We start from the raw sequence: 27854 nt of genomic DNA, 5'->3' as shown, positions 1-27854 counted from the left end.
CCCAGGTGACTTGAGGTTATATCACGTTAACAAAAGACTAACTGGCCAAGACTGATTCAGAAGTTGTTGATGGCGACGGAGCATTAGAATCTAGATGGCCACACATGAAGGAGGCGCCACACGCTTGCTACTCTTTTTAAATTTGAGTACATGTGTCACACACGTATGCACAAAGGTGTGTGTGCACAGGAGTGTGTGTATGTGCGCGCGCACAGAAACCAGAAGTGAACTCTGAGTGTTAATCCTGAGGAGCCACCAGCCTTGTTTTGTGACACAGGGTCTCTCATTGGCCTGAAGCTTGCTAGACTAGCTGGCCAGCGAGCCCCAGGGACTGGCCTTGCTCCCCCTCCCCGTGGGACCACGTGATCACCATGACTTGCTGTTTAGCGAGGGTCTTGGGGGTGGTGCTCAGGTCTCCACATTTACACAGGAAGCATTCATCTCCTTCATGGCTTCCTCACTGAATACAAAGCAAACCACTGCAACCAGTTAGGAGTAGATCAAAGCCACGACGCCAGCAGACAAGCTATAAAAGGTTTATTAAAAAATAGACAACACATGTAAACATTTCTGTCAGCCACAGGCTTCTGAATATAGCGTATCAGGCCCCAGCTGTTACTTTCTGCAGTGGGAGGGGAAACCTCAATATGGGTTAACAGGAACCAGATTAAGTGATCTTCTAGGTCGCCGAGGTCTATAGCAAATGAACAGCCAGGTTCTGCTAGGTGTGTAGTGTGCACAGACAACCAGAAGTGTGCCGGGATCTCAGTGAAGGCAATCCTCGGCAATCGAGGGTCAGATTGGCTTCTTACATTGGATTGCTGTTTTAGCATGGCTTCATTTCTAAGTTCATCAGAGTTGAGCCAAAGGAAGAGGCTGGAACCCTGAGTGAGAGGGACCTAATGGACAGACAAACGTGTCTAGCACGTCCAGTTCCATCACCTCCATCACGCACACGCACTCCATGGAACGCTGCGACAGGAGCAAAGCTAAGCGCACCATTTCTATATTTTCCTTCCATGCACTGGGTATTTGGGGCATTTCTTTTACTTTTAGCTTCGCTTCAAATGATTGGTTGAAAGGAAGCCAGCAACCGGCTTACGCAACGTGACAAGTGTTGAGAGAACCACACCCCTATTACACCTTTTAATAACAACCGAGGAGAAGCCGAACAGGAGAGCGGGGAACAGCACAGCCGGTCTGGTGAAAGCCTGAGAGTTTGCCCCAGGCACCTGAAACCTTCTGCCGAGAGTCAGCAATGCCATCCTCCCCGCAGGTCACCTGCTGACAAACCTGCAGGTGCCTCAGATGCCATGAATCTGATTTCATTCCCTTCCAATGTCTGCCATTATTCGAGAAACCGAGATAGAACTTTAAATAAAACGCCAAGGGTTATTTGGTAATTGCATTTCCTACCGAGTGTCGCATTTTAAATATTTACTCTCTGTCTTGCAAGGCTCTGGTGTCAGAAGAGGATTATACTAGTCCCGGGACCCTGGCAAACGCAGCAAGCTCCTGAAGAGTCACCCAGGCTCAACACGCAGCGCTCTGTTCATGACATTGAAAGTCCATGGAGAACGTGAAGCTGTCTCCGACCCCACCTGCTATCCAAAGACACACTTTATGAGTGCTTCCAGAAGTCGCCGGTGTCTTTCTGCCGTGCCTGTTTACCCCCACAGAGTTAAATGAAATGTGAAACGGCTCAGGGCAGAAAACCCCCCAGCCCTGCCATCTCCTGTGCTGGCAGTGTTGGGAAAACCGCAGGCTTGGGGAAAAATAAAATTACATGACACGTATGTCCATAGCACATAGGTTCTTCAAACTCAGCTAGCCATGGATCATTTATTTCTTAAAGGCTACTACAGCGCGAAGACATGTCCCACCTCTGGCTCCTAATGAAGGAAGGGACATTTCTGCAGCGAAACCTACAGAGCGACTGTGCAGGGCACAAAATGTGATGATGGCCAAATATTAATGCCTGATCTCAAAGACGCCTGGTGACTACTGCTGAGGTCTGAATGTGACCCGTCCTCCATGGGCTCACATCTGGTCCCCCAATAATTACTGCTGAGGTCTGAATGTGACCCATCCTCCATGGGCTCACATCTGGTCCCCCGACAATGGTGCTATTTGGGAAGTTATAGAAACGGGAAAGAAGTTCAGTGAGGGTGTGTCTTTGGCTGTATCTTGCCCTGGTCTCTTCCTTTACCTCCCTATGTCTGTTTCCTGTTCACTATGATGTGAGCCACCCGACCAGGTCCTCCTCAAAGTTGCACTGATCCCTCTGAAACCATGTGCAAGATAAATAATTCCTCACTTTATGTCATTCTAAGGTACTTGGTCACATGACACAAAAGTAGCAATACAGTTATATTCAATAAAGCTTTTAAAAAAGTATTTTGACTTTTAATTGTGTGTGTGTGTGTGTGTGTGTGTGTGTTGGTATGTGCGTGTTAGTATGTGCATGTGCATGCACGTGCCTGTGGAAGCCAGGAGAGGGCACTGGATGCCCTGGAACTGAAGTCACAGGCAGTCGTGAGCCACCTGACGTGGGCACTGGGGACTGAATTTGGGTCCTCCAAAAGAGCTTTATGCCTGCTTGACTGTTGAGTCATCTCTCAAAGCCTCAGGAAAACTTTTCTAAGTCCCCTTCAGTAAAACCTGGATGAGGATGTCCTGTGTAATTCAGGAGTCAACTGGGCACATTCCATATCACAAGGCTACGATTTTCTCTGGGTAGTTTACATAGGACTCCGAATTAACTCCAATCAATGGAGAACCATTTTTCCCCCTCTATAAATAAATATCTTTACTTTTTAACATCACATTTTTATTGACAAGACGTAGAACAGCTATTTCTGGCTTTTTGTTGTGCAAACCAAAGAAACCGACAGTGGCAAACAAAAACCCAAAAGGAGAAGAAAAGAGGGAAAAGGACGAAGGAAGGAAGCGAAGAGGGTTGGTCACTGTAGTACAGCCTTGTGCCATGGGCGGGACGTGGGCGAGAACGAAGCACGGAAGCTGGCCACAATGACCTCGCCTCAGCTGACTGAACCTCTGTGTATTTCAAGGCACTGGGTAGCTAACATCTGGTGGACAGCCAACAGCAGCCTCTGGAGCACCTCAGAGTCAGGATCCAGCACTAGCACCATGGGCCACAAGTGTGACACACAGCACAAAGTGCCTCTCTGTGTCCACCTCAAACGGGGAATGCTGGGAGGGCAAAGGCACTCATGTCAGAAAGTCTTTCTCCAGGGCATAGATGGGCGGTGGGCATGTCACGCTCTTCACTCTGCACAAGGGCCTGGCACAGTCCCTGCTCTGGCCCTCCACATTGGCATCCAGCAAGGAAGGGGCCTTGCACCTGTTTCTCTCTTGGGCACTGAGCAGACAGGCAAGGCCTGGTACTGCATGCTCCATGTCACTGGCCCAGGCAGGTGGGGATGTTGTCCTCAGTGAAGCAGTATGTGGATTTTGTGGCGGGGCAGGACGTGCCTGATGCTTGGCCAGAACACCTTGGGGTTGCCCAGGAGAGCCCTGGCTCGCCAGCTTGCTCTGAGGACCAGGTGAGGCAGAGTGTGGTAGTCCCGAATCTCCAGGGGCCCCTGTGGGTGGAGACAGACAGACAATGTGCAATGAGAAGACTCTGAAGTCATGAGTGACAGGAAAGATGATGGCTATTCTGCTCGATGGTGGGGTTGCCTAGAGTTCCAACACGGCAATTACACAGCCACTGGGCTGTGCTTTTCTTAGTGAAAACATGCCATTAGAGCAGAAAGAGTATTTCACTCAGTAACATTCCTCCAGCCATTTCCCCATCCTCCCCCGTAGCTAGGACGTCAGGCATGAGCCACCATGCCCAGATCATATAGCTTTCCACAGGTATAGTCTCAGAGAATACCTGTATGGCATTAATATAACTAATCTTATAGCAGTGCCTATACACTTATTTCTACCGCGCTCCTGACCACAGGAGAGGTGACGTCAGGTTATTAGTAGACAAGAATGTTATAGTGATATACCCAAGGCCACAGATAGTGAACCTGAACACAAACCTCTACACAGTTAACTGCGACATCACCATGACCTGTGTGTGCGCCACGCATGCATGCACACACACGCTCACACGTACGCGTGTGCACGTGCATACACCATACACATAAAAAGTCGACTACAGACCTTCCCACCTATTTTCAGAGACAGGGTCTCTCACCGACCTGGGATTTGCTGATTTGACTAGCCTGGTTGGCCCGCAAACCCCAGGCATTTGTCTGCCTCTCCTTGGGATTACAGGTCTGCACACCACGCCCAGGCTTTTGATGTGGGTTCTGGGGGTTAAATTCAGGGTCTGTTCCATGGAGAACACTAAGCCATCTCCCCAGCCCCGGGGGGGGGGTCCTCACAGGCGGCTAAGATAAAGTAAGATCACAGCGACAGGCCCCAGTGTGGGCCCTAATAAGATCCAGACACACCCAGAAGAACCACCACGTCAGGACACAGGGAGAGGGGTCAGCAAGCCCAGGGGAGAGGCCTAAGGAAGATCCATCCCTGCCCGTGCCTTCGACACAGTGGGAAAGGAACTCTGGTGTTTAAACCACCCCGCTGTCTGCAGCTTTGTTACACACCAGCCACCACCAATCACACAGAGGTGACAAGGACCTCGGTCCCAGCACAACCACAGCGTGTGACCAAGGAGTGTCTCAGGAAGGCCTGAAGATAGTCGTGGTTAGCATTTGGGTTAGAGGGTTAGGATGGGGGTTTGGAGTTCGGGTTTAGTGGCTAGGGTTAGGAGTAATGTTTAAAATTAGAGGTAGTATGTAGGGTTAGTGTTGAAGGCTACGGTCAAGTGTTTAGAATTGGGGGTGAGTGGTTTAGGGCTAGGCTTAGATGGCTGTGGTTTGGGACCGTGGTCAGCTCTTCCACTGTCTACTTGCTGGAATTTGGACCTAAGGACCCATCTCTGCCCCCAGAGTCTGGTCTGTCATTCATCACATGCTTTGTACTCACATGACCTGATAATCTGAAGTGGCTACGTCCCAATCAAGCCTCTTCCCAGAATCTAAATTCCAGTGATATTAAAGTTATAACAACGAAGGATAGCACTCAAGATCCACTTGAACAATATTATTAATTGAAATCATTAGGAAAAGGAAAACACTCCTCTCCCCTCTATAACGCCATCTGCACGGTTGCCCAACTGCGGCCACCTACTTTGAGGTCGGAGAGGCGTTTCTTTGCATCCCATCCACGGGTGATGGCGTTCCTCATCTCCTGCAGTGGCACAGGGTGGCAGGTTTCCCCCTGTCTGCTCCAGAAGGACAGGTGACATGCTTCTCAACACACCACAATCATTCTTAAGTCCTGGTTCAGGGGTGAGCTCACAGCTGCTTTCTGGGGTGGCAGAACAGGGATCCGGAGTGAGCATCATGGGACCACAAGAGATCCAAGTGCTCCTCAAAGATAGCACCTCCTCATCCGCCGGCAGCAAACACTTTGTGGAGACAGTCTTCGAGGAAAGGCTTGAGGCACTTGGCGGCAGGACAGAGGGGTCATCACCGGGTGCCCTGCCTGCAGTCTGTTGTCTGGTACTTGCTTGGCACCTGGAGACCCATGGAAGGGTGCCCTCTTGCTTCTTTTCCTCTTTAGATAATGGTTTTTTGAGGGCCTGGGTTCCGTGTAGTTTCCTGACATCCACTCCCAAAGCCAGTGATGCCAGCAGCCCCCCACACTCACACAGAGCAGATTCTGTTTTCTTCCTCAACAGGGGTGCACCCACGTGGTTCACGGGGGAGCCTTTGGAGGGTCCCTCCTCCCGACTCTCAGCCTCTACTGGGTGCTCTCTCTGGCTGTCTCTGCAAAGAGGTAGACCAACATAGGCCTGGCCAGGGAACTTCATTTGCTTTGGTTTTCTATGTTCTAATCCATCAGGGGCAAGTTTCAGTTCTTCACAAGATCCTAAACAAAGGTACAAATGTAAACATTATGGAACTATTGCATAGCAAACACCACCATTTAAGTTGTGTACAAACACACCAGAATCCACGAAGCATCAAGATATCAACAGAAGAATCACGATATACGATAGAAGCGTAAGATATAAATGCACACGCGCACGCACGCGCACACACACACACACACCTCCACCACACTAAACCAAAGCATGCAGAGGTCTTTCGGTGGAAGAACTCTTGCTTATTAAAAGGATCCCTCAGGGGGAGGGAGCATGAGGGTGGGCACACCACCCAGCACACACTCAAGGCTCACACCTCTAGTTTTGCTGAAACATTTCGATTTTCTCACGGTATAAAACACATAAACACGTGGATATAAAAGACCAGCTCTTTTCACTACCAACCATCCGTGAAGGTTGTCAGTGGTTTTACCTCTTGAACTCAACCTACTGAATACAGCCTCAGCTCATCCTTAGCTGGGCCAACTAGACTAGGCTAAACTCACCTGGGCCATATGGCTAAGTGGGACACTGTTTTCCTAGTAAGATAAGAAACTATGATCTTCATCTTTTTCCATTAGCGCCATGAAGTCTGGATGCACAACAACCTCTGGACTCAAGTCAAGCTCTAAAGGACCCGCTGTCACCCCTCCAACCACCTTAGGGGCCACGTGAGATGATCCTGAGGACCCCCTACCCAGAGCTAACACCCGACACACCCTGCTTCCTGAGGCGCGGTTACCTGACTGGTCCACAAACAATGAAGCCAATGGTGTGGTTTTCTGACTTTTTATTAGGAGAGACGACCAAGGACTGTTACCATCTGAGAGAGGCCTGACCCTGTAAGAGAAAGACATTTGTGTTCACATAGTGGAACTGCAGGGCCCTCAAATGCAGTCTCTTTTTTGGTATGTACATGCGATGCATGTGTTTGCACGCGCACACACACATACACATTGATTGCTTGTGTGTTTGCGTGTGTACTGCTGCACCTGTGTGCGCCTGCATCTGAAGGGCAGAAGTGGATGTCACAAGTCTGCCTCGATTCCTCTTCCTATCACATTGAGGCAGGGTCTCTCGCCCAGTCTGGCTAGCACAGCGAGAGATCTGCAGTCTCTTCCTCTTGTGGGCCTAAGATTGCAGGCAGTTGCCATGCCTGTGGCTTACGTGTGCGCTGGAGCTGAGCTCGGTCCTCAGGCTTGCTAGACAGTACTTTACCACGGAGCGTCTAGCCCAGCAGTAATCTCTTTAGAGCTACAAAGAGAGTACCTTTGTGCTTTTGAATTTTGAAGACTTAAAGTACAAATATAATCTTTAAAAATATTTTAGTTTTATTTGTTTGTTTATATGTTTGAATATTTTGCCCAAATATATGCATGCAAGCCATATGCACGTTTGATTCCCACAGTGGTCAAAAGAGGGCAATGGATCCCCTGGAACTGGAGTTAGGGCTGGATATGAGACATCAAGTTGGTGCTGGGAATCAAACTCAGGTCTTCTGTAGGCCTGAGCAATCTCTCCACCGCCCCATTATGAAATAATACATAAAGATGTCAAATTATTCATTGAACTAACAATCATTGCATATAGTCAGTTCAACACACCACAGAGCACTAAGTTACTATCCAGATGTCTCTGCAAATCTAATCACTTCCCAAGGGGCAGGGCTATTAGCACTGCCATGCACAACAGCGCTACCACCCCAGTGTGTGCCATGCACCCCTCTTAACACACACACACACACACACACACACACACACACACACACACACGTACCGGTCTCGGCCCTCTGGTCTTTCTTTCACTTGAATGGAGCTCGGTCCCCATGTACATCCTTTTTTCTTGAAATTCCTTTTTGCATCTTCGAAGTCTTCTTGTCGGAAGACCGCGTTCCGTCCCCAGGTTTTATGGCTCTCATCCGAAGTCACTGCGTGGACAATCCACTGTCACATACGATTTGACTAAAGCGTCCAAGAATCCAGCCAGGTGCCTGGCTGAGCAGTGAGAACAGCTTGTTCGCCCACCTTGGAAAACTACGCTTTGTGTTTGTAAAGAAAGAAAACAGCAGGAAGAAGACTAGGAAAAGACAATGAGCGGAAAGTTTAGAGACGGGGATCCCCAGAAGGTCACCAGCTAGTGTGGGAACCTGTGTCAAAGAGGGCAATAGAGGAGGACCCACAGCTGAGGCTGGCCTCCCGCCTGCACACACCCTCCGTGGCACATGCGTGCAGACCCTCGAACACAGGCACAGACACACATTGTACACACACACACACGCATACATAGGTTTCTTTTTTTAATTACAAACCATACATTACTGTTTAAAACTGTGTGACTAGCATTGTGCATGGTGGCGCACACCTTTAATCCCAGCACACAAGGAGGCAGAGGCAGGTGGATCTCTGTGAGTTCTGGTCTATAATATAAAATAAAAGCTTTTAGGACCTGTGAGGTTAGCCATGTGTGAACATGGAGGTGAAGTCCGTAAAGACAGACATCTAACTTTCATCCCGCCATTTGCCTTCTAGAAATAGGGCTTCTATAAACACGGAAACAAATGTATCTTCTTTACATTGTTAGTTAGCGCTTGCGGAATGCTCAAGCTCCTTGCTAGGTTGCTTATGGGGTTAGAGTTGGGTCCCCGTGTGCCTAGGCAAGTGCTCTACCACTGAGCATCACGCCAGCCACTTCAGCAGAAGACAGGAATGCTGTCTGGTGGGCCCCTGTCTTTGAGAGGACCTGGCCCCCACTGCATTGACAGCATGTCACATTTATGGTCGAGAGCGAGAGAAACTGGCCTAAAAGCCAAGATCAACTTCTTTGTGTCTGTTATTTTGTTTCATGTTTTCCTTTCCTTCAGTCAGGGTCTCCTGTCGCCCAGGCTGGCCTTGAACTCATTAGATAGCTGAGGTTGTCCCTGGTTTTCTTCCTCTACCTCCCAAGCGCTAGGATTACGGGAGTGTGCCTCTGCACTCGGCCCCAAATCTCCACCGCCACCTGTTTGCCATCTACCTCTCGCTCCCTCACAGCCACTGTCAGAGCACACCCACTCAGTGTGACCACATGGCTGGGATCACACTGATGCAGAGAGAAGCAAACACTCACGCTGGATAGCTCGGAGCCGGGGCAGCATCAGGGGGCTGCTGGGCGGGCTGCAGAGCCGGCTGTCTGAGCTCCGGCGCTTGTCCAGGGTCGGGGAGGCCTGCACTGTGATCTTGTGCTGGAAATCTGAGAGAGAAAGAAGCAGCTTTTCAGGACTCACGTGATCTCCCTCCCTGTCCTCTGCACTGTCACAAGCAACAGTGTCATCAGACAGCATCTCCCTTGGGCAGACTGGCTGACGTCTGAGCCCATTTCTCCGCACGGCCCTGTGCCACGTCTCAAAGACTCGAGTCAACAGGTAGTTCTGATAGGCTCAAGGAGGCCTGCATTCATTTCTCTCTGTTCTTGACTGCGGATATGGCCAGTGGTTTCTAGTTCCTGCCTTGGGTTCCCTGCAATGATGGACGACAATGTGAGTCTTAATGCTGCCTCTGTCAGGATGCTTTACTACAGGAACTTTAAGCTCTGTAATTTAATTTCTGCTGATGCTGTGAGCCTGGGGAACAGGGCTAGAAAGTGGTAGAACAAGTATCCAAATCAAGTTGGCTCAATCTAGAACCCAGGGTGTGTCTCTTCCATAAGACAGACAGGTGCACGTGCGCGCACACACACATACACACACACACACACACACACACACGCACACACACACACACAAAGTGGGAGGCTCCAAACACGAGCCTTTCCTAATCCTGGGCCAGAATTACGACATTTGGCGCCATCCTGTGGTCAGAAGTAGCTGCTGCATGCTAAATCCTTCGTGATTGAAGAAATGCTTACAGCAGTAAGTGCTTTGACTGAAATCTTTTATGAGGCTTCGGCAAGCAAATAAATGTGTCCTTTGTTTTCAGAAAGGAAAACTCCAAATACTACAATCCAGGACTTTCTGGGAACCTGGCAAAAAAAATAGCCAGATATATTAATAATTGAATAAACCCAAGTTATCAGCTGAGCAACGGCTGCCCATAGAAATGAGGGGTGCTGTTCCAACTTCCTGTCGTTGAAGAGTGGGGTCAGCTGCGAAGAGCTCACACTTTCTTCTAAGGCTGGATGGTTTCTGCGTCCTGTTAGTTGTTTCCCTGCCCCAAGTTTAGGAAAGCATCAACGTTAATGACGGCAACACACCCAGGACGCAGCGTTTGTGACAGAAGAGGGGCTGTGATTCTGAGTTTCTGGTTCCCTTCTCCTTTTACTCAGTCTGGGACCCCAGGCCACACAACAGTCACCCACAATTAGGGTGTGTCTTCCAGTTAATAGAGAAATTCTTCTGCAGACATGCCCAGGGTCTTGTCACTTAGGCGAGGATAGAGACTGTCACATTGGCAATCGGTACTGACCACCACCCGGTCTGCCCATCACTAGCACTCTGTGATGAGAGCCCAAACTCAGGTGCAATGAGAGCGCCCAACGTCTATTTCGAAAGTCAGTCATGAACTCCCTACAGCAGCCTGTCAGCACCATGGGCGGCAGGCATCTGCACATTCGCTCATTCATTCACATTTTCAAATTTTAACCTCCTAGGCTTTCCCCAGTTCTGACGGCACAAACCTGAAGGCAGGCTGATGCGGTGGCCGTCCTTGAGCCTCAGCCGGCCTCTCCTGAACCTCCCCTTTCTCTTCTTCACATGCGGGGCCTCCTGGCTCAGCTGGAAGATGAGGACGTTCAGCTCCCGCTCCAGCACATCGATCTCACGCTCTGCGAGCTGCTGCTCCCGGCGTCTGAGCTCCAGCTCCTGGGATTTCTGCTGCAGGGCGGCTCGACTCAGCTCCTCCTCCCGGGACCGCAGCTCCTGCAAAGTCGGGTCCCAAAGGCGATCAACATGGGCTTCCTGTGTTGCTCCCGAAGCCCTTCACGGCAAGCTCACCGCAGGCAAGCTCGCCTGAGAACCAACGCCCAAAGCAGGCGCCCTCTCTTCTGTTAGTTCCCGACAGGCAAAGGCCTTGCTCCCGTTCACACCTGAGTTTATCATGGCTGTATCCTCACCTCTAGCCTTTATGGGGGCCTAACACCACCGTTCTCAGCCTGTAGGTCGAGACCCCCACAGGGTTGCATATCAGCTTCCGTGTATACCAGATATTTACACTGCGATTCATAACGGTAACACAATTACAGCTATGAAGTAACAACAAGATAATTTTATGACTGGGGGTCAGCACAACATAAGGAACTGTATTAAAGGGTCGCAGGCTTAGGAAGGCTGAGAACCACTGAACTAACACATAAATCATACATCGACACTCATCAACAAAGAACGCTGTGAATGACGTAATTTATTTACGCTTCGAGACCCAGTCTAAGTAGCTCAGGCTGTCTTTAAGCTCCCCAAGTTGCCATAAAGAACCTGTAACTAACTTCTAATCCTCCTGCCTCCGCCTCTTTTTCTCTTTTCTTTTCTTTTCTTTCTTTCTTTTTTTTTTTTTTTAACCTGAGACAGGGTTTGTATCTTTGTGTAACAGACCTGGCTGTCCTGGAACTCCTTTTGTAGACCAGGCTAGCCTCGAACACACAGAGATCCACCTCCCTTGCCTCCCAAGTGCTGGGATTAAAGGCGTGCGCCACCACCACCAGGGTCTTGCCTCCACCTCTTGAGTGCCATGAATACAAGTGCAAGCTACCAGGAGCAGGTTTATGAGGTACTGGCATGGAACACAGGGCTTTACGAATGCCAGGCGAACCTCCTACCAACTGAGCTACATCCCTAGACCCATGAATGGCCCGCTTCAAAATACAACCTACAGTTACAACCCAATAAATTAAAGCAGCGGTTCTCAGCCTTCCCAAGGCTGCAACCCTTTAATACCGTTCCTCATGCTGTGCTGACCCCAGCCATAAATTATTTCGTTGCTACTTCACAACTGTAATTTTGCTACGAATTGTAATCTACATATCTGCATTTTCTGAGGGCCTTAGAAGATCCCTGTGAAAGGGTCGTTCAACCCTGAGGGGTCACGACCCACAGACTGAGAACCCCTGTGTTAAAGACTAACCCTTGTGATTACATGTTACATATAACTGTAACTCATAATCCTTTAGGGGAAAATGGAGAGCCCTGCAACGCTTTAAACCATCTCCCCATCTCTCTAACGTGTTCTCTTCTTTACAGAGGGAAACATTTTGAGTGGTTGTGTCTACAGACATCGGTGCAGGCAGGCCAAACAGTTGCTACTCAGACACTTCCATCTTAGCAGAGCCTCGTGCCTAGCTCCAGTAGGAACTGCAGAGGACTCCTGCTAGGGCTGAGACCTTCCAGAGCCTTGAGGTAGGGGCAAACACTCCTGGTTTTATGCGACACACACAAGTTTAAACAGCAACCCCTCAACGGGACTCATTCAACTAAGACACAGTGTGAGCGCCACAGTCAGTCAGAGACTCCACAGGTCACATCTTTAAGCTTTGGACTCTTTCTAGGTGGACTCAGGGGTCAATTAAGCCAATCTACAAATATCAGAAAGAAAAGAGGAGCCCAGAAAACCGCTGTCCTCCCGACAGGACGAAAACAAAGGTGAGAGTGTGTCCTCATGACAGAGAAACGCGTCCTTCCAAACAGGAGCCCTTGGGCTACGGCAACTCCACCGAGAGGACCAGAATTCAGTTCTGAGTGCTCTGATCTGGACTCGTTTCACTAAACAGTTCACATACACACAACTACAGACGTGACTTGGCCTGACTCCCAGGCCTTTCAACTGCTCGCCCGACCACATGCCAGCTGGCTCTGATGGACAGATGGGTCGGCACCGCCTCACCGGCGCGTGCCGGGTACAGACGGCTGTTTGTCACTGGAAAGGAAAAAGGGAAAAGAAACGCTGTGCAATTTAGAAAAGAAAATCTCTATTTTTTTTTTTTTTTTTTTTTTAGTAATAGGGCCTCATGTAGCCCTGTCTGGCCTCGAACTTCTAATCCTCCTGCTCTGTTTCCTGAGTGCAGGGGTCACAGACAAGGGCGACCCACTCAGCTGAGAAGCAGTTCTGAAGCGAGTTCACACTGGAGATTGACCGCAGAGCGCCTGAGGGGAGAGGGTGGCTTTGAACTCATCACAAGCACCCACCCTTCCTCCCCTGGAGTCCCTGTTTTCAGTGGTGCTGACGCTGGCCCCACCGTCTGCTGTTAACTGGGGTCAGCAATCCCTTCTGCATCTCTCTGTATAAACTGAGCAAGTGAACACTTTGATTTCCAAGTCCCTATCAAAAGTGTTCATCCCCTACAACGACCTCATAAACAACACTAAGAATTTGTAAGAGGTTGCAGGGGAGCAGGATTGGTGGGAAAGCAGTCAAACTATGCATCCTATCAGGGAGATTTTCAAAACTGGAAAAGTTGGGCTGGGGGCATGGCTCAGTTGGTTACGTGCTTGCCATACAAGTCCAAGGGCATGAGTTCAGTCCCCAGAAACCACACATAAAAGCCAGGCCTGGGAGCACACACTTAATTACAGACAGGAGGATCCCTGGGGCTGCTAGCAGGTCAGTCTGGCAGAACTGAGGGTTCCAGGTTCCAGTGAGAGACCTTGCCTCAGGAAAGTAAGGCAGAGAAGGACTGAGGAAGATAACTAAGGTTGACCTCACACACACACACACACACACACACACACACACACACACACACATAACAATAATAAAATAATAATAGTAGTAGTAGTAGTAATAACAATAAGAAGCTTGATAAAGGGAGGAAGACCCATGGAATATCAAAACATAGGTGAATATTTGAAATCACAAGGCACAAAGGTCTTCCTTCTGTCTGTGTGGTTACCAGCAGGAGCATTTGCCCGAAGGCTCAGCGGGGAATTTCTGGTAATGGCAAAATCATTTCCCTGCAAGAAAGGTTAATGGTTAATGAGGACAAAGCCTCTTGGAGGGCCCCGGATGCCAGGTGCACACAGGGGACCCAGAGGCAGACAGCGATAAGAAGTCTGAGCGTGGGGAGGATTCACCATCTACGGGGTAATGCAGACGGGAGCCAAGGGCTGAACATTCACTGGGGTGCGAGGCCTCCTCCCTCAGCCAGTGAGCGGGAAAGGGAGATAGCGCACGTACAAAGGAAGGGCTTTCCACCCCTCAGGAAGATGAGATTGGAAACCTCACAGCACAAAGAGACACACAATTGCGTGTTCTCTAATCACCGATCACAAGGCCATAAGGGGCCACTGGGAGGGGCAAGGAGACAAACCAGACACAACGGAAGGCATCCAAAAGGACACTAAGAAAATGGCTGTGATGGGTGGCAGGGTGGCATGCCTGCAGTCCTAGCACGTGGGAGGCTTAGCAAGAGCACTGCGGTGAGGTCACGACCACCAAAACTACACGGTCAGTAGCAGAGTAGCCTGGGATGCTGAGAGAGGCACTGCATCAAAGACGGGGAGAGGGAAGAAGAAAAAAACCGCAGTGCTGGTGCCCAGCTGGAGACAGAGAGGGCTGTGTCCCTCTGCAAGCATTGTCTTAGTATCTCACCCTATAGCACGAGAACCCCTCTGCTCCTGTGATTACATCTGCGGTTTCAACACTGGCTATCAACTAAACAAAAGGACTGTAGGAATTGTGTGATTTGAGGCCATTTTTCCCCAAAATCATCCGTCCCATCATCCTGAAAATCAAGTTTCGTCACGGGTTCAAACACCTCATTTCAAATTCTTAAAAGGGAATCGGACAAGTGTACAAAAAAAAAAAAAAAAGGCAACTCAAAATTTTCCTATCATTTTAAGCCAACCAAATGTGTAAATGTTTCCATAGCTCTACAGAGTTTATCAAGGTGCCTTGATAAAAGACATCCCTCTGAAAGCGGCCTCCATGTCTTCCTCTTCCAGGTGGTTCCCCTAGGCCTTGGCCAGGCCCAGTGGGAGGCTACAGAGCCCTGGGTCACAGCCCCGATGACATCTTTCTCCCGGGACACATGCTTACATGGTACTTACTAAGCAGGAGACATGAGCTGGGCACCATCTTCACACTTCCTTCTGTGACACTCTGCGGGGAGTAGCACAGAGCCCAAGGCCACTTAGCAGCACCCAGCTGAGTCCAGAGGTATCCGGTCAGCCTGCTTGACCCAGAGCTCCAGAAACTCAGCTTGGTAAGGACAGGCAATCCTGGTCATTCTACCCAAGCACCAGGAAGGGAGGTTGAACACCAACCAGCAAAGCCCTCAGCAAAATGAACTCTATCTGGGGACCAGTCCTGGGGACACTTACAGGAACCCTATTCAGAACCCTTCAGACAGTCACTGGGTGCTTGCTCCTTCTCTGTTCTAGAGTCCTATGGAGGGAAAATTCCTCCCTGGATATAACTTCAAGGTGACAAGTAATTTGAAATATTGTGCTTTCTGGGCTTTGGATGCACACACAGATGTGTATCCCTCATGTGTACTGTGCTTGCTGTGCTACGGATGCACACACACAGATGTGTATCACTGCATGTGTATAACAGAAGCACTTAAACTATTAAACCATTAGTCACAGATTTAAATACCTCATTTCAGAATTCTTGAAAATGACAAACATGCATTTGTCAAACAACAATGAACCCGAATTCACGAAAATGTTCAAATACTTCAAAGATGTTTTAAAGACTAAGTACCATTACCGTGTCTCAGAGCCATACCTGAAATCTAGTTTTTATATGGGTGACATTTGATGATTTATCTCACCACCCCCAAAGAGACCGGGCTTACTCAATTCACACCCCCACCAGTCTGCCTCACACCAGCTCCCGTGACTCTCGGCACACCGTAAGCGTGGTGAGGTCGATGCTTGCTGTGTGTTTCATTTCTGGCTTACTTGTTTCCCTTCATAATGTCTGTCAGCCAAGTACGTCAGAGAGCACACACTGAAGAGTTAGAAATGTACACATTTTCCTCGTCTCCCCCACAAAACAATGGCCTTGGAGACCAGAGGAGAGGTGTTACAAGAACCAGTATCTAAATATCTTGACAAGAGCTCAGTGGTTGAGAGCACTGGCTGCTCTTCCCAGAGGTCCTGAGTTCAATTCCTAGCAACCACATGGTGGCCCACAGCCCTCTAGAACAGGATCTGATGCCCGCTTCTGGCATGCAGATATACGTGCAGAGTGCTCATACATAAAAAATATCTTTACAAGACATGGCCAAGAAGAACATGGACTAAATATGACTCTGATTTGTCCAAGTCCACTGTGGAAAAACTCCCTTGGTACATCTGAATATGGAATAGGCATGAAATAACATGGCAGGTCAGGGAACAACACATATGATAAGGCAGTATTACTGTTGAGGTCCCAGGAATGTCCAACCCAAGCACCGTGGGTCATATGCCGCAAGGGCAGCTATGAACAAATCCCAACACAGACGCTGCTGAGCGGATTTTTGTGACCGGAGTGTACAGAACGGGGATTTCAGAATGCTGATGTTGTGACTTGACTATAAGGTCAGGTGTGTCTGCGTGGTAACAGCAAGGGAATTACTTTTCAAAATCTTTGCCAGTTGAAGAAACATGGAGGGCTGGAGAAATTGCTTTGTGGTTAGACCACTCACTGGGCGGGACCTGAGTTCAATCCCCGGATCACACAAAAAGCCAGACACAGGAGCTCCTGACTGATACGGGATGTCTGTCTGTACACTGTGAATATGCTTTATTATCATTGGTTAATAAAGAAGCTGATTTGGCCAATGGCCCGGCAGAATAAAGCCAGGCAGGAAATCCAAGCAAAAATAAAGGGGAGAAGAAGGCAGAGACAGAGAGATGCCAGCAGCCACTGAAGAAGCAAGATGTGAGGTAGCAAGCCACGAGCTTCATAGTAAAATATAGACTAATAGAAATAGGTTAATTTAAGTTGTAAGAGCTAGCTAATAATAAGCCTGAGCTAATAGGCCAACCAGTTTATAATTAATATTAAGCCTCAGTAAGAGTGGTTATTTTAAAAGTGGCTGTACGAGACGGGATGAGAAGCCTCCAGCTACACCTAACTCTATCTCTACATCCTCCCAGCAAGATGGGAGGTGGAGGCAGGATGGTCACCAGAAGCTCATGGACCAGTCAGCCTGGAGTACCCTGCCTCAACAAGGTGGAAGGAGAGAAGGAATTTCCAAAAATTATTCTCTGACTTTGGCATCTGTGCCACGAACCAAGCAAGCCTACACACACACACACACACACACACACACACACACACACACACACACACGAGACACCAAAATCTTCAAGCAACACAAATAAGAAAGTAGCATGAGGTAAGGATTTGATTTAAAATACTCCAGTTTCAGAAAAAAATGGGGAGAAGTGTGTAAAGTGGTCAAACTGGATTGGGCATTCAGCAAGGCCCATTAACATACAGGTTTATTATGCTATTTCCTATCTCTTTTCCATTTGGAAATTTCCTAGTAAAAGATTATTTTCTTTCCAACTATATGTTTTCAGTACACTTTATATTAACCTGAAGGATAGCAAGCATCAATAAATGCTGGCATCTGAAAACTGACAGAAGGCTAACAACAGTGGTCCCCGGCTGGCACTCCCAAGGTTTACGGGTGCACTGGGCAGTGAGTCCACCCTCTCACCTTCTCCTTGGTTCGAAGCTCATCGAACATTTGCTGAATCTCCAGTTTCCAGTCTTCCTGCATGGAATGGAAGGACTCCTGGGGCATCTCCGTCGCCAATGCCCCTTCGATCTCTGTCAGCTGTTGAAGAATCAAGGCAAACGAAGGGCGGATGTGAGGGTCTTGTTCCCAGCATTCTGCAACGAATGAGAATCACATTACTTTCCCGACTCGGTACAGTTGGGATGTTCTCCAAAGACGGCCACGTTCCTAATCTGACACTTGTCACTAAACCAGAAGTCCCTGTCTGCAGGGACTCCTGGAAATTGTAAGGGCATATCAGTGAGCGCCTGAGTGCCCCGTGCCCCCAACCTCCAGCACCACGTCAGAGGTGAACAGAGACACGGTGGGACCAGCCTGCTGCTGCCAGTTCACAGATGCATGTTTACCACACTTTAGGTCTCACTGCTACTGCAGAATCACATAGCTATAAAACACAAGCCCCCAAGTCAACATCTGGAAGATGTTATAATATAATAGAAAGTCTAAGGAGTAATTCCAACACTACAAAAATTGAGGCAGGATCCAGGTCCAGCCTGGATTACACGGTGAGTTTGCAGCCAGCCTGGGGTACAGAGTGAGTCTGAGGACAGCCTGAAATGCATAATAAATTTTCATCTAGCATGGGATACAGAGTGAGTTTAAGGCCAACCTGGTGCATCTGGCAAAACCCTATCAAAAAAAATCAAAAATCAAAACTGATGAAGTAAATTCACAGCTCACAGAGAAAGGCAGCAAGCTTAACCACAAGTGGGGAACCAAAGGCCCAAACAAAGCCACTCTGGTAGCCCTGAGAGATGCTAACAATCACTATGTGGGCCTTCAGATGGAGGCTCGGAGCCAGCTCAGGACTGTGCTGTCTGCTGGCACACAGTGGGGCAGCGGCAGGGAAGGCCAGGCACCACTGATAATGCTGGGTGGCTTTAAGTTACATGCCTGAAAATGCCTGTGACTCACTTCTCCAGTAGAGGTGGAGTTTCTCAGCATAGCACACTTAAGAGGAAAAAAAAATTGAGATAGGGTCTCATATTAGCTCAGGCTGGCCTGGAAACTCAAAGCAATTCTCCTGCCTCAGATTCTTGAATGCTGGGATTACTGACATGAGCTACCGCCATCAGATTCATATTTCCTTTGCTTGTCCACTGCTTTATTGTGCAGGCTCAGGGGGGCCACTGCGTACAGTTAGAGGTCCGAGGACCACCCATGGGAGTCTGACCTCTTCTGCCATGTGGGGATTGAACTCAGACTGTCAACCCTGGTGGCAAAATGTCTTTATGTGCTGAGTCATTTCACTAGAGCACATAATGCTTTTTTAAAAAAATTAGAAAACACTACTGTCCCTATACACAACTTTCCTCGCCCCTAGACGCTTGAGATCAGGCCAAGCAGTACCTTTCATAAGCTTGGCAAATGGCTCGGGGCAGGTGGATGGAATGGGCAGCGTGAGCTTGTTGACGGCCACCCCATACGCCACAGCCAGTCCGTCGATGCCACGGTAAGGGACCTCGCCTGTGAGCAGCTCCCACAGCAGCACCCCATAGCTGGAAAGCAAAGTTTCCATTAGTGACTTGGGTTCAGCAGCCACCCCAACCCCAACTCAGCTCCCACTGGGATCAGCATTTCCAGCTGACCCAAGACCACTGCTCTCCCGGGGCAGGAGGTGGCTCCGCTCCAGACCAGCCAGAGTATGATAGTGCACACCTGCATTCCCAGCATGCAGGGGACGGCGGCGGGAGGATTATGACCTCCAGGCTACACAGTGTGACCCTGTCTCACAAAGCTACCCCATAAGGGGTCTGGAGAGATGGCTCAGCCATTAAAAAGATCACTGGCTGCTCTTCCAGGACTCTGGTCCTAGTCCCAACACCAACACAACAGGTCCCTGCTGTCTCCAACTCCAATCCTGGGGTTCTGATGCCCTCTTCAGGCCTCAACAGGTACTACATGCATGTGATGTGCAGCTAAGCCCTCAGGCAGAACACCCATACATATATTTTTTTCAATCCCCCCAAATTCCGTCACTCTAGAACAGAGTTCTCAACCTTCCTAATTCTGTGACCCTTTAAAATAATTCTTCATGTTGAGGTGACCCCAACCATAAAACTATTTCATTGCTCCTTCACAGGGCATCTGCAACCTCAAAGGGGTCGCAGTCCACAGGTTGAGAACCGCTACCCTTGATGACTCGTTAGATTTACACTGACAGGCCGAATCATAAGAGACATACATTGCTGTGGTGAGGTTTGTGTGGCCCAGGCTACCCTCAAACCCTGCGCTAAAGGGATCTCTGCTACAGTCCGCTGACCGGCCGACTACAGGCACACACCATTGTACCTGCACAACTGGCATTCTTACGGCTTTTCATTTTTTGTTTATTTATAATTTAGCGTGTGATTTAATTTAGCAAGCTCCGTGTGAGCTGGGAAGCGGAAGTCAGAGGACAGCTCGCAGGAGCCGGTTCTTTCCTTCCATCATCTGAATCTCAGGGCGTCAGACTTGGCCGCAAGAGTCTTGGTTCCCTGAGCCACCATGCTGGTCCCCGCCATTTGTTACTGTTACCAGTCAGGCATCTCTCCTTTTTTCCTGATTGGCAACTTTTAATGAAAATCTGAATCATCTTTGCTTAACTGAAACCGAAGTACAGGTGGGTTTCGGCCGTGTATCTGCTCCGTCTGCTAAAGCGTGTACTCTCACCACTTCCGGAATCCCACATCAGAGCGCATGAGCGCTGCCGGACTAGCGCTTGTAACAGAGGAGGGCGGACACGCAGAAAGGGGTCTAGTTTCTCTCTCCCCCTCTCCCTCTCCTTTTGTGTTTTTGGAGACAGGGTTTCTCTGTAGCTTTGGAGCCTGTCCTGGAACTAGCTCTTGTAGACCAGACTAGACTCAAACTCACAGAGATCTCCCTGCCTCTGCCTCCCGAGTGCTGGGATTAAAGGTGTGGGCCACCAGTGCCCATCTTAGAAAGGGGTCTAGTCTTAAGACATTATTTTGAAGGTAAAATTGGTTTATGGGGGAGTTAGTAGTTTTTAGAACCCTGGCAGATAATTTCTTAAAAGACAACTGATCCAGGCAGTGGTGGGCATGCCTTTCATCCCAGCACTCAGAAGGCAGAGGCAGGCAGATCTCTGTGAGTTCAAGGCCAGCCTGGTCTACAGAGTGAGTTCCAGAACAGGAACCAAAGCTACACAGAGAAGCCCTGTCTCGAAAAATCAAAAAAGAAGGAAAGAAAGAAGGAAAGAAAGAAAGAAACGAAGGAAGGAAGGAAGGAAGGAAGGAAGGAAGGAAGGAAGGAAGGAAGGGAGAAGAAAAGACAGGTGAGTTCACTTCCACAACTTGACAAGATCTTCCTTGCTCTCTAAAATGCACATGATCAGCTCTGCCCTCAGAGGTCTGAACCACTATCTCACCACGGGAAAGCTCTGAGGAGTCTCCACTGTCTCCAGGGCACTGCAGAGTCTTCGCCTCAGTTCATAAAAGTCACGGCCAGTGCAGTTCCTCTCAAAGTCCTTTTTCATAAATTCTATATTCTTATTTGATTACAGGATAGTAGGCTTCTATGCGGCTTTTGCGTGCCCTTTGCTTTTGGTTAATCCTCCCCCCAGCTCCCTTGTGTCCCCTATCTTCCCTTCCCCTCACTCCTTAAACAGTCCCATCCCCCAGTTCCACCCCTCCTCAGATAGCACCTAATTTCTGCTGCCCCTGCCCTGAGACATCCCTCTCCCAGCAGCTCCCACCGAGTTTCCTGACCTCCACAAGCACTACAGTTAAATTAGACGCTGCATTTACTAGCAGGGAGAACGTGCAGTGTTCATTTTCCTTGCCTGGGTTGCCTCACCCAGTGTTATTTTGACCAAGGTCATCAATTTAGCTACTAGGTCAACCTGCCAAGCACGGTTGTATGGTTACCTCATACAGCAGTGGCATGGCTGCTGTGGGGTAACCAAGAGCTCTCTGGTGGATCGGATGAAAATCTCCCCCGAGAGTGCCATGTGTGGAAGTGAGGGAGCGGCTTCTAGCATACACAAATATTAAAGTGTGGGTTGTGACTTTGGGGGGTTGACATAAGCCGGATTAAAGAGCGAGTCTCTTGCTTGTCCTACAGGTTCGCTTCCCTCATCACTGTCACAAAGCCGGGAAGAAACCCCTGACCAGAGCAATCATTGTTCCTCACTCATAGCTTCGGATGTCCTATCCACCACGGTGGGGACAACACAGGGGAGCAATCTCAATTCACACCATGGTGTGCACCCCTTTGCCCAGCTTGATACCCCTCCTTTCTGGCTGCCACGGAGTAAGCAGCTCTGTTCCCCATGATGCACTGCTTCCCCACAGGCCCAGGAAACAACCAAGTCAAAGGCCCACGAGAAGAAGGCTTTCAAACTGTGAGCACTCTTAAATTAAAAAGACAAACATTCCCTTCTTAAGTGATGTGGAAGGTCCTTCTGTCTATCTGTTGCTTTCATTGGTTAATAAAGGAACTGCTTTGGGCCTATAGCAGAGCTGTAGAGGAACAGAGCTAGGCAGGGAAAACTAAACAGAATGCTGGGATAAAGGAAATGGAGTTGGAGAGACGCCATGGAGCTGCCATTGGAGACAGATGTGCTGAAACTTTGCTGGTAGGCCACGACCTCATGGTGATGTACAGATTAATGGAGATGGGTTACATTAAGATGTAAGAGTTAGCCAATAAGAAGCTAGAGCTAATGGGCCAAGCAGTGTTTTGATTAATACAGTTTCTGTGAGACTATTTCGGGTCTAAGCTAGCCTGGTGGCCAGGAAGAACAAGCAGCCTCCTCTAGCACTTAAGGGTTAATCACCTTGGGAATTTTGTCACAGCCACAGAAAGCTGACTAACACAGAAAACATGGGTCATTGCTGGGATGGCACCTAACACTGTGGGTCGAAAGCCTTGGGTCAAGTTTGTAGAAGGAGCAGGAGGAGGCCTAGAGTTCTGGAAGTCATCACATCCAGCGGGGCTCAGGATGAGGACGCTGAAGGAAGTGAGGCCAGGAATGACTGTGCCCACAAGGGCTCCAGCAGACGTCACCCTACACACCACTTGAGTTACATTCCGGCAATGCTGACATCTTGCCCACAGCCTGAGACTTTGGATGAGGCTAAAATTTGAAGGCAGGAGACTCAGTAATCTGAGAGAGAAAATTTCAACACAGCCGAGCATTGGGGTTGTGGCACGGTTATCACCAACTGCTTTTAGCAACTCGGATCAGGAGTGAGAAAGAGTGGAAATATTTTAAACACTTGCAGTTCAGCCAAAAAAGCTGTATTTCTGATGGGCAGTGGTGGTGTATGCCTTTAATCCCAGCACTCGAGAGGCAGAGGCAGGAGGATCTCTGTGAGTTCGAGGCCAGCCTGGTCTACAAAGTGAATTCCAAGACATCCAGGACTACACAGAGAAATCCTGTCTCGGGGGAGGAGAGGCACATTTCCACGTGGCAGACAGACCTAGCTGTTAAAGAAATGACCAGCATCAAGAAGACAGGGACTTTGAACTGGAACAACCAGAAGGAAGTCTCGCTGTCCCTGAGAGGGCAAAGTGTGGAGCTAGAAAATGAGGAAATTGTGAGGAGAACTTCCGGAGTTAGAGCAACCAGGGGAAGCTGACGGCAGCAAGCAGAGCCAGCCCAGGAGAAAGACCACCTGAGCAGCAGTTCACAGAACCCACAATCAGGGCTGCCCAAGCCACATTCTGCTGACCTGTGCCCCAGACACCAGGCACGGACATACGTGGGCGGCTGCTGGGCTCAGTTTTGCTTTGCTCTGATCCCTCCCTGCTATTTTCTTATTCCTCCTTTCCAGAGCTCGGTGTGTCATTGTATCTCAAAAGTGGATAACTTCCTTTTTCTTAAAAAAGAAGAAGAAGAAGAAGAAGAAGAAGAAGAAGAAGAAGAAGAAGAAGAAGAAGAAGAAGAAGATTACAGTTACCAGGTTTTTGTTGGTGTTTTTTGTGTTTTGTTTGTTTTTGAGGGCTGGAGGGTCGGTAAAGTGTCTGCTTCTCAAGCAGGAGGACCTGTGTTCAGATCTCCAGCACCCATATAAAAGAGTCAGACATTGTCTCACATATCTGTAATCCCAGCAGACAGGTGTATCCCAGGGGCCTGTTCACCAGCCAGTCTAGCCAATCAGTGAGCTCCAGACTCAAGTCTTATCTCAAAAGATAAGGTAAAGATGGCAGAAGACACTCAGTACCAACTTCTCACCTCCATGTGTGAACACACTGCACACACTCAATACACACAAGCTTGCACACAATAACACACACATATGCATCCACTTAACACGCATGTGTGGACACACACCTAGTAACACACAAATTTTATAACATACACATGCATTCACACGTGCATATACAATCATATACATATGCACACACACACACACATACTTAGATGTGGTGGTTTGAAAGAAAATGGTCCCAAAAGAAAATGACACTAATTAAGATGTGTGACTTTGTTAGAGGAAGTGAATCACTGTGGGAGAGGGCTTTGAGGTCTCTTTTGCTCAGGTTTCCCTCAGTGTAACTGTGAGTTGACTTCCTGCTGCCTTCTGGTCAAGATTAGCTAGCGCCATGTCTGCCTGCAGGCCACCACGCTTCCCATCACGATGATAATGAACTGAGCCTCTGAAACTGTAAGTGAGCCACCCCAATTAAATGTTTTCTTTATATGAGTTACCATGGTCATGGTGTCTTTTCACAACAATAGTAACCCCGATTAAAATACTCAATAACACACACTTACCACATATGTACACACACATGTACACTTAATAACACATACATGTGCATGCAATTAATAACGCACATGAACGCACACTTACTAATACACATGCATATACAATAACACGCAGAGAGATTTTGCCTTGAGTCTCAGAAAAGACTTTGAACTTAGAACCATTGAACTCTTGAGACTGGATAGATCTGCCTGCATTGAGGTGAGCAGGAGCCGTTTCGGACCAGGTGGAGTCTATAGGCTAGATCTTAAACATCCCTCTAAAGCTAATGTGTCGGAGCTTTGACCCCAACCTGAGGTAGCAGAGCCTCTGGAAGCAGAGACTCATACAAGGAAGGTCAATCACTGGGATCTGCCCTGGGAGGGTACCCTGGAACCTCAGTCTCTTCTCCCTTCTCTTTCTGCTTCCTGGGCGACATGAAGGAAGCAGCTTAAGTTGCCACAAACATCCAGCCATGAAGTTCTGCCTCTTCGCAGACACCCTGAGCCAAATAAGCCTTCCTTTTTTAACTTAATTACCCCAGAGATCGCACCACAGGACAGGAAGTCAAGTGACAAGTTTCTTGTCATTGCATCTGTAGCTGGCGTTTTCTCTGGGCCACCAACCAGCTCCCCAGTAAAGACACGGAGACTTATTATTAATTATAAATGCTTGAACTTAGCCTGGGCTTGTCCCACTAGCTCTTTTAACTTAATTTAACTTAATTTCTATTCATCGACACTTTGCTTCAGGGTTGTTTACTTTTCTTCCACTCTGTATGTCTTACACTCCGGCTTCCTCCGTGTTTGGCTGGCTGGCCTCTGGCACCTCCTTGGCATTTCTTTTCCTTTCTTTTCTGAGCTTAAATTCCTCCTCCTACTTCCCCTGACTGGGAGGTGTGCGTATATCTCCTCCCTCACTATTGGCTGTTCAGCTTTTAACTAGACCAATCAGATGCCTTTTGCAGGCAAGGTAAAACAGCAACACATCTTTACCCAATTGAATAAATGCAGCACACCTTTACACAATTAAATAAATGCACACATCTTTACATGGTTAAACAAATACTCCACAACATAAACCAATGCAGCACATCTTTACATAGTGAAGCAAATATTCTGCAAGGCACATCTAGATCAACGCACTTAGAAGCTCTTTGCTATTCATGGCAGAATCAGGAAGTCCTGAAGTCTCCACGGATGAAATACAACAGCAACCAGAGGTGGCAAGCAAAGAAAGGCATAGGCTCACCTCCAGATGTCGCTGCCCTTGGAGAACAGGGAGGACCTGATGACCTCAGGAGCCATCCAGGCGTAGGTCCCTGCAGCACTCATCTTGGTGGTCCTGTGCCACTCCCGTGCCAGGCCAAAGTCGGTGATCTTCAGCGTCTTGTTGCAGATGTCATCGTGTTCTATCTTCTCCAGCAGCAAAACTGCAGGGATAAAGGTGGGAAGAATCTCAGCCCGTGGTTCCCTCCCAGTCTGATTCCCAGCAGAACTGCAGGGATAGGGTGGGAAGGACCTCAGCCCATGGTTCCCTCCCAGTCTGATTCCCAGCAAAACTGCAGGGATAGGGTGGGAAGGACCTCAGCCTGTGATTCCCTCCCAGTCTGATTCCCAGCAAAACTGCAGGGATAGGGTGGGAAGGACCTCAGCACATGGTTTCACTCCCAGCCCAACTCTTCTAAGTCATCTATTCTGTTTTGCTCTGTATTTTTAATAGCAAGACTCTTTCCCTTTAAAAACTGTTTGCCCATAGAAACTTGTACACAGCACAGTGTGTGTGCATTCACATCCACCTTTCACGACCCTCTAACTTTGTTCACCCTACCAGGGGTTGGACCCGGAGTTTTATGCACACAAGGAAGGGTTCTACCACTAAGCCACAACCCCAGCCCTTTTCAATGGCTTCTGAAATACAATCTCAATTGGGTAGCCCAAGTCTGCATTGTGACTGCAGTACATGTTCTACCCACGGCTCTCAGGTGCCTGTCAACGATGCATGTCAACAAGGAAAGCTCCCTGAAGCTCCATTCTCTGCTCCTCTTCCTGCATGGGCTCATGCTCCCCGCTCCGACCCAGGCTTCCTGAAGGTTCCCCACCCGGTATGATCCCAGCACCCCATGGGGTAACCCTCCTCTTCCTGGGATGATATCCATGGGATCTGTTCCTGGAATGGGGCCATCCATGGGAGAGGTCGCATGTCCATGATGGCTGGGCGGCCAGTGTTGAGAACACCCACTCACCCTGTCATGGTGCCCACTTAACCTGGCATGACTCAGCCAGGGAGATGAAAGCAGAGGGCGCTCCTGGTATTTTTCTGTTGTCATTGTTCTATTTCACCAGGAGGTCACAGTGTTGAGCCTGGCAAGGAAACCCCACCCCAGCTTCCTAGCCACAAGAATGACTTCGGAGGGGAGAAGCAGAATTTAAAATGTGGTTTCCATTGTACTGTGCAATGTGAACATAACATTGTCAGCTCTCGTAGATAAAAATAAATAAATAAAAAAAATAAAATGCAATCTCATGGCAGCTGCCAGAGTCAAGGAGAGTGAGTTTGCATCCTGCCACCTTCAGTCCCAGCAGTGTGCAGTCGCGAGCAGACAGAGCTTCAAGGCAATCTTCCAGCACAGTGCATGCAGCTGCAGCGGAAAGTAAATGATTCCTAGGGGCAAGAGCCTTTCGCCAAGATATCTCAGTTAGAATCAGTTATCAAAGACAACACAAGAAAAATAAATGTTCCCCTCCGAGAAGTCCTGTCCTAATCAAAGCAGGGTGCCCTTCCTGCTGGATGCACGAGAGACTGCTACCAATAGATGACATATTAACATGGCTCATTATCAAACATCGTCTGCAAAACCATCACAGACATTTGAACCCAGGGAGACCACTGGCGAGACACCATGAGTTCATGAAATTGGAAATGTAGAAGGCAAACCCTTCAGAGGCAGATCACCCAGCTCAGCCCACACTTGCTGGTGCCTGCCTGTCTTTTGGGCTGAGCTGTTAATTTATTCTTTAGCTAACACTTCTCTGTGCATTTACATATAAAACTTAACTCTAGAAATTATTCTATCACTCCTCCAAGTCCCCACAGCAATACTGAACTCTGTATTCCTCAATGGATGCTGGGCTAGCCTCCATCAACGAATGCTGGGCTAGCCTCCATCAACGAATACTGGACTAGCCTCCATCAACGAATGCTGGGCTAGCCTCTATCAACGAATGCTGGGCTCGCCTCCATCAACGACAGACTGCCCATTCTGATGGTAAAAATACCACCAGCCATCTTCCACTGTTTCCACACATTTCAGCTCTTAATGTGCCAGTCAGTCAGGGAGCAATTAAAACTTTCAGTTTATAACCTAAGAGCGCCACCCAAGATCCCAGGGCTGTGTGCAGAAATGTGCCTGTATGGAGGCTCTAACATCCTCTATCTGTGCCATGACGTCCCAGTGAGACAAGGCAACCCAAAACGCCTGCAGACAGTACTTCCTGTAAGCTAAAAGCCTATTT

General features: G+C 48.7%; 1 protein-coding gene across 2 annotated transcripts in view; it reads right to left on the bottom strand.

Annotated features, from left to right (window-relative positions):
- Positions 1 to 522: 522 nt before the first annotated feature.
- The window catches only part of Map3k21 (mitogen-activated protein kinase kinase kinase 21), a 38611-nt gene continuing 11279 nt past the window's right edge, over positions 523 to 27854 (bottom strand). For both annotated transcript variants that reach the window (XM_087900606.1, XM_087900605.1), the window contains exons 2-10: positions 25591 to 25771; positions 19001 to 19149; positions 17570 to 17745; positions 10601 to 10841; positions 9056 to 9178; positions 7727 to 7877; positions 6693 to 6790; positions 5212 to 5955; positions 523 to 3605 (exon numbers count right to left, since the gene is read on the bottom strand). In XM_087900606.1, coding sequence (XP_087756732.1) covers positions 3232 to 3605; positions 5212 to 5955; positions 6693 to 6790; positions 7727 to 7877; positions 9056 to 9178; positions 10601 to 10841; positions 17570 to 17745; positions 19001 to 19149; positions 25591 to 25771 — 2237 coding nt within the window. In that variant the 3' untranslated portion in view covers positions 523 to 3231. The remainder of the gene's footprint in view (positions 3606 to 5211; positions 5956 to 6692; positions 6791 to 7726; positions 7878 to 9055; positions 9179 to 10600; positions 10842 to 17569; positions 17746 to 19000; positions 19150 to 25590; positions 25772 to 27854) is intronic.

The sequence above is a fragment of the Myodes glareolus genome, chromosome 22 (genome assembly GCF_982192425.1).
Source record: "Myodes glareolus chromosome 22, mMyoGla1.1, whole genome shotgun sequence".
Taxonomy (NCBI): Eukaryota; Metazoa; Chordata; class Mammalia; order Rodentia; family Cricetidae; genus Myodes; species Myodes glareolus.
The sequence above is the reverse complement of the archived record's forward strand: the minus strand, read 5'-3'. Positions and strand labels throughout refer to the sequence as shown.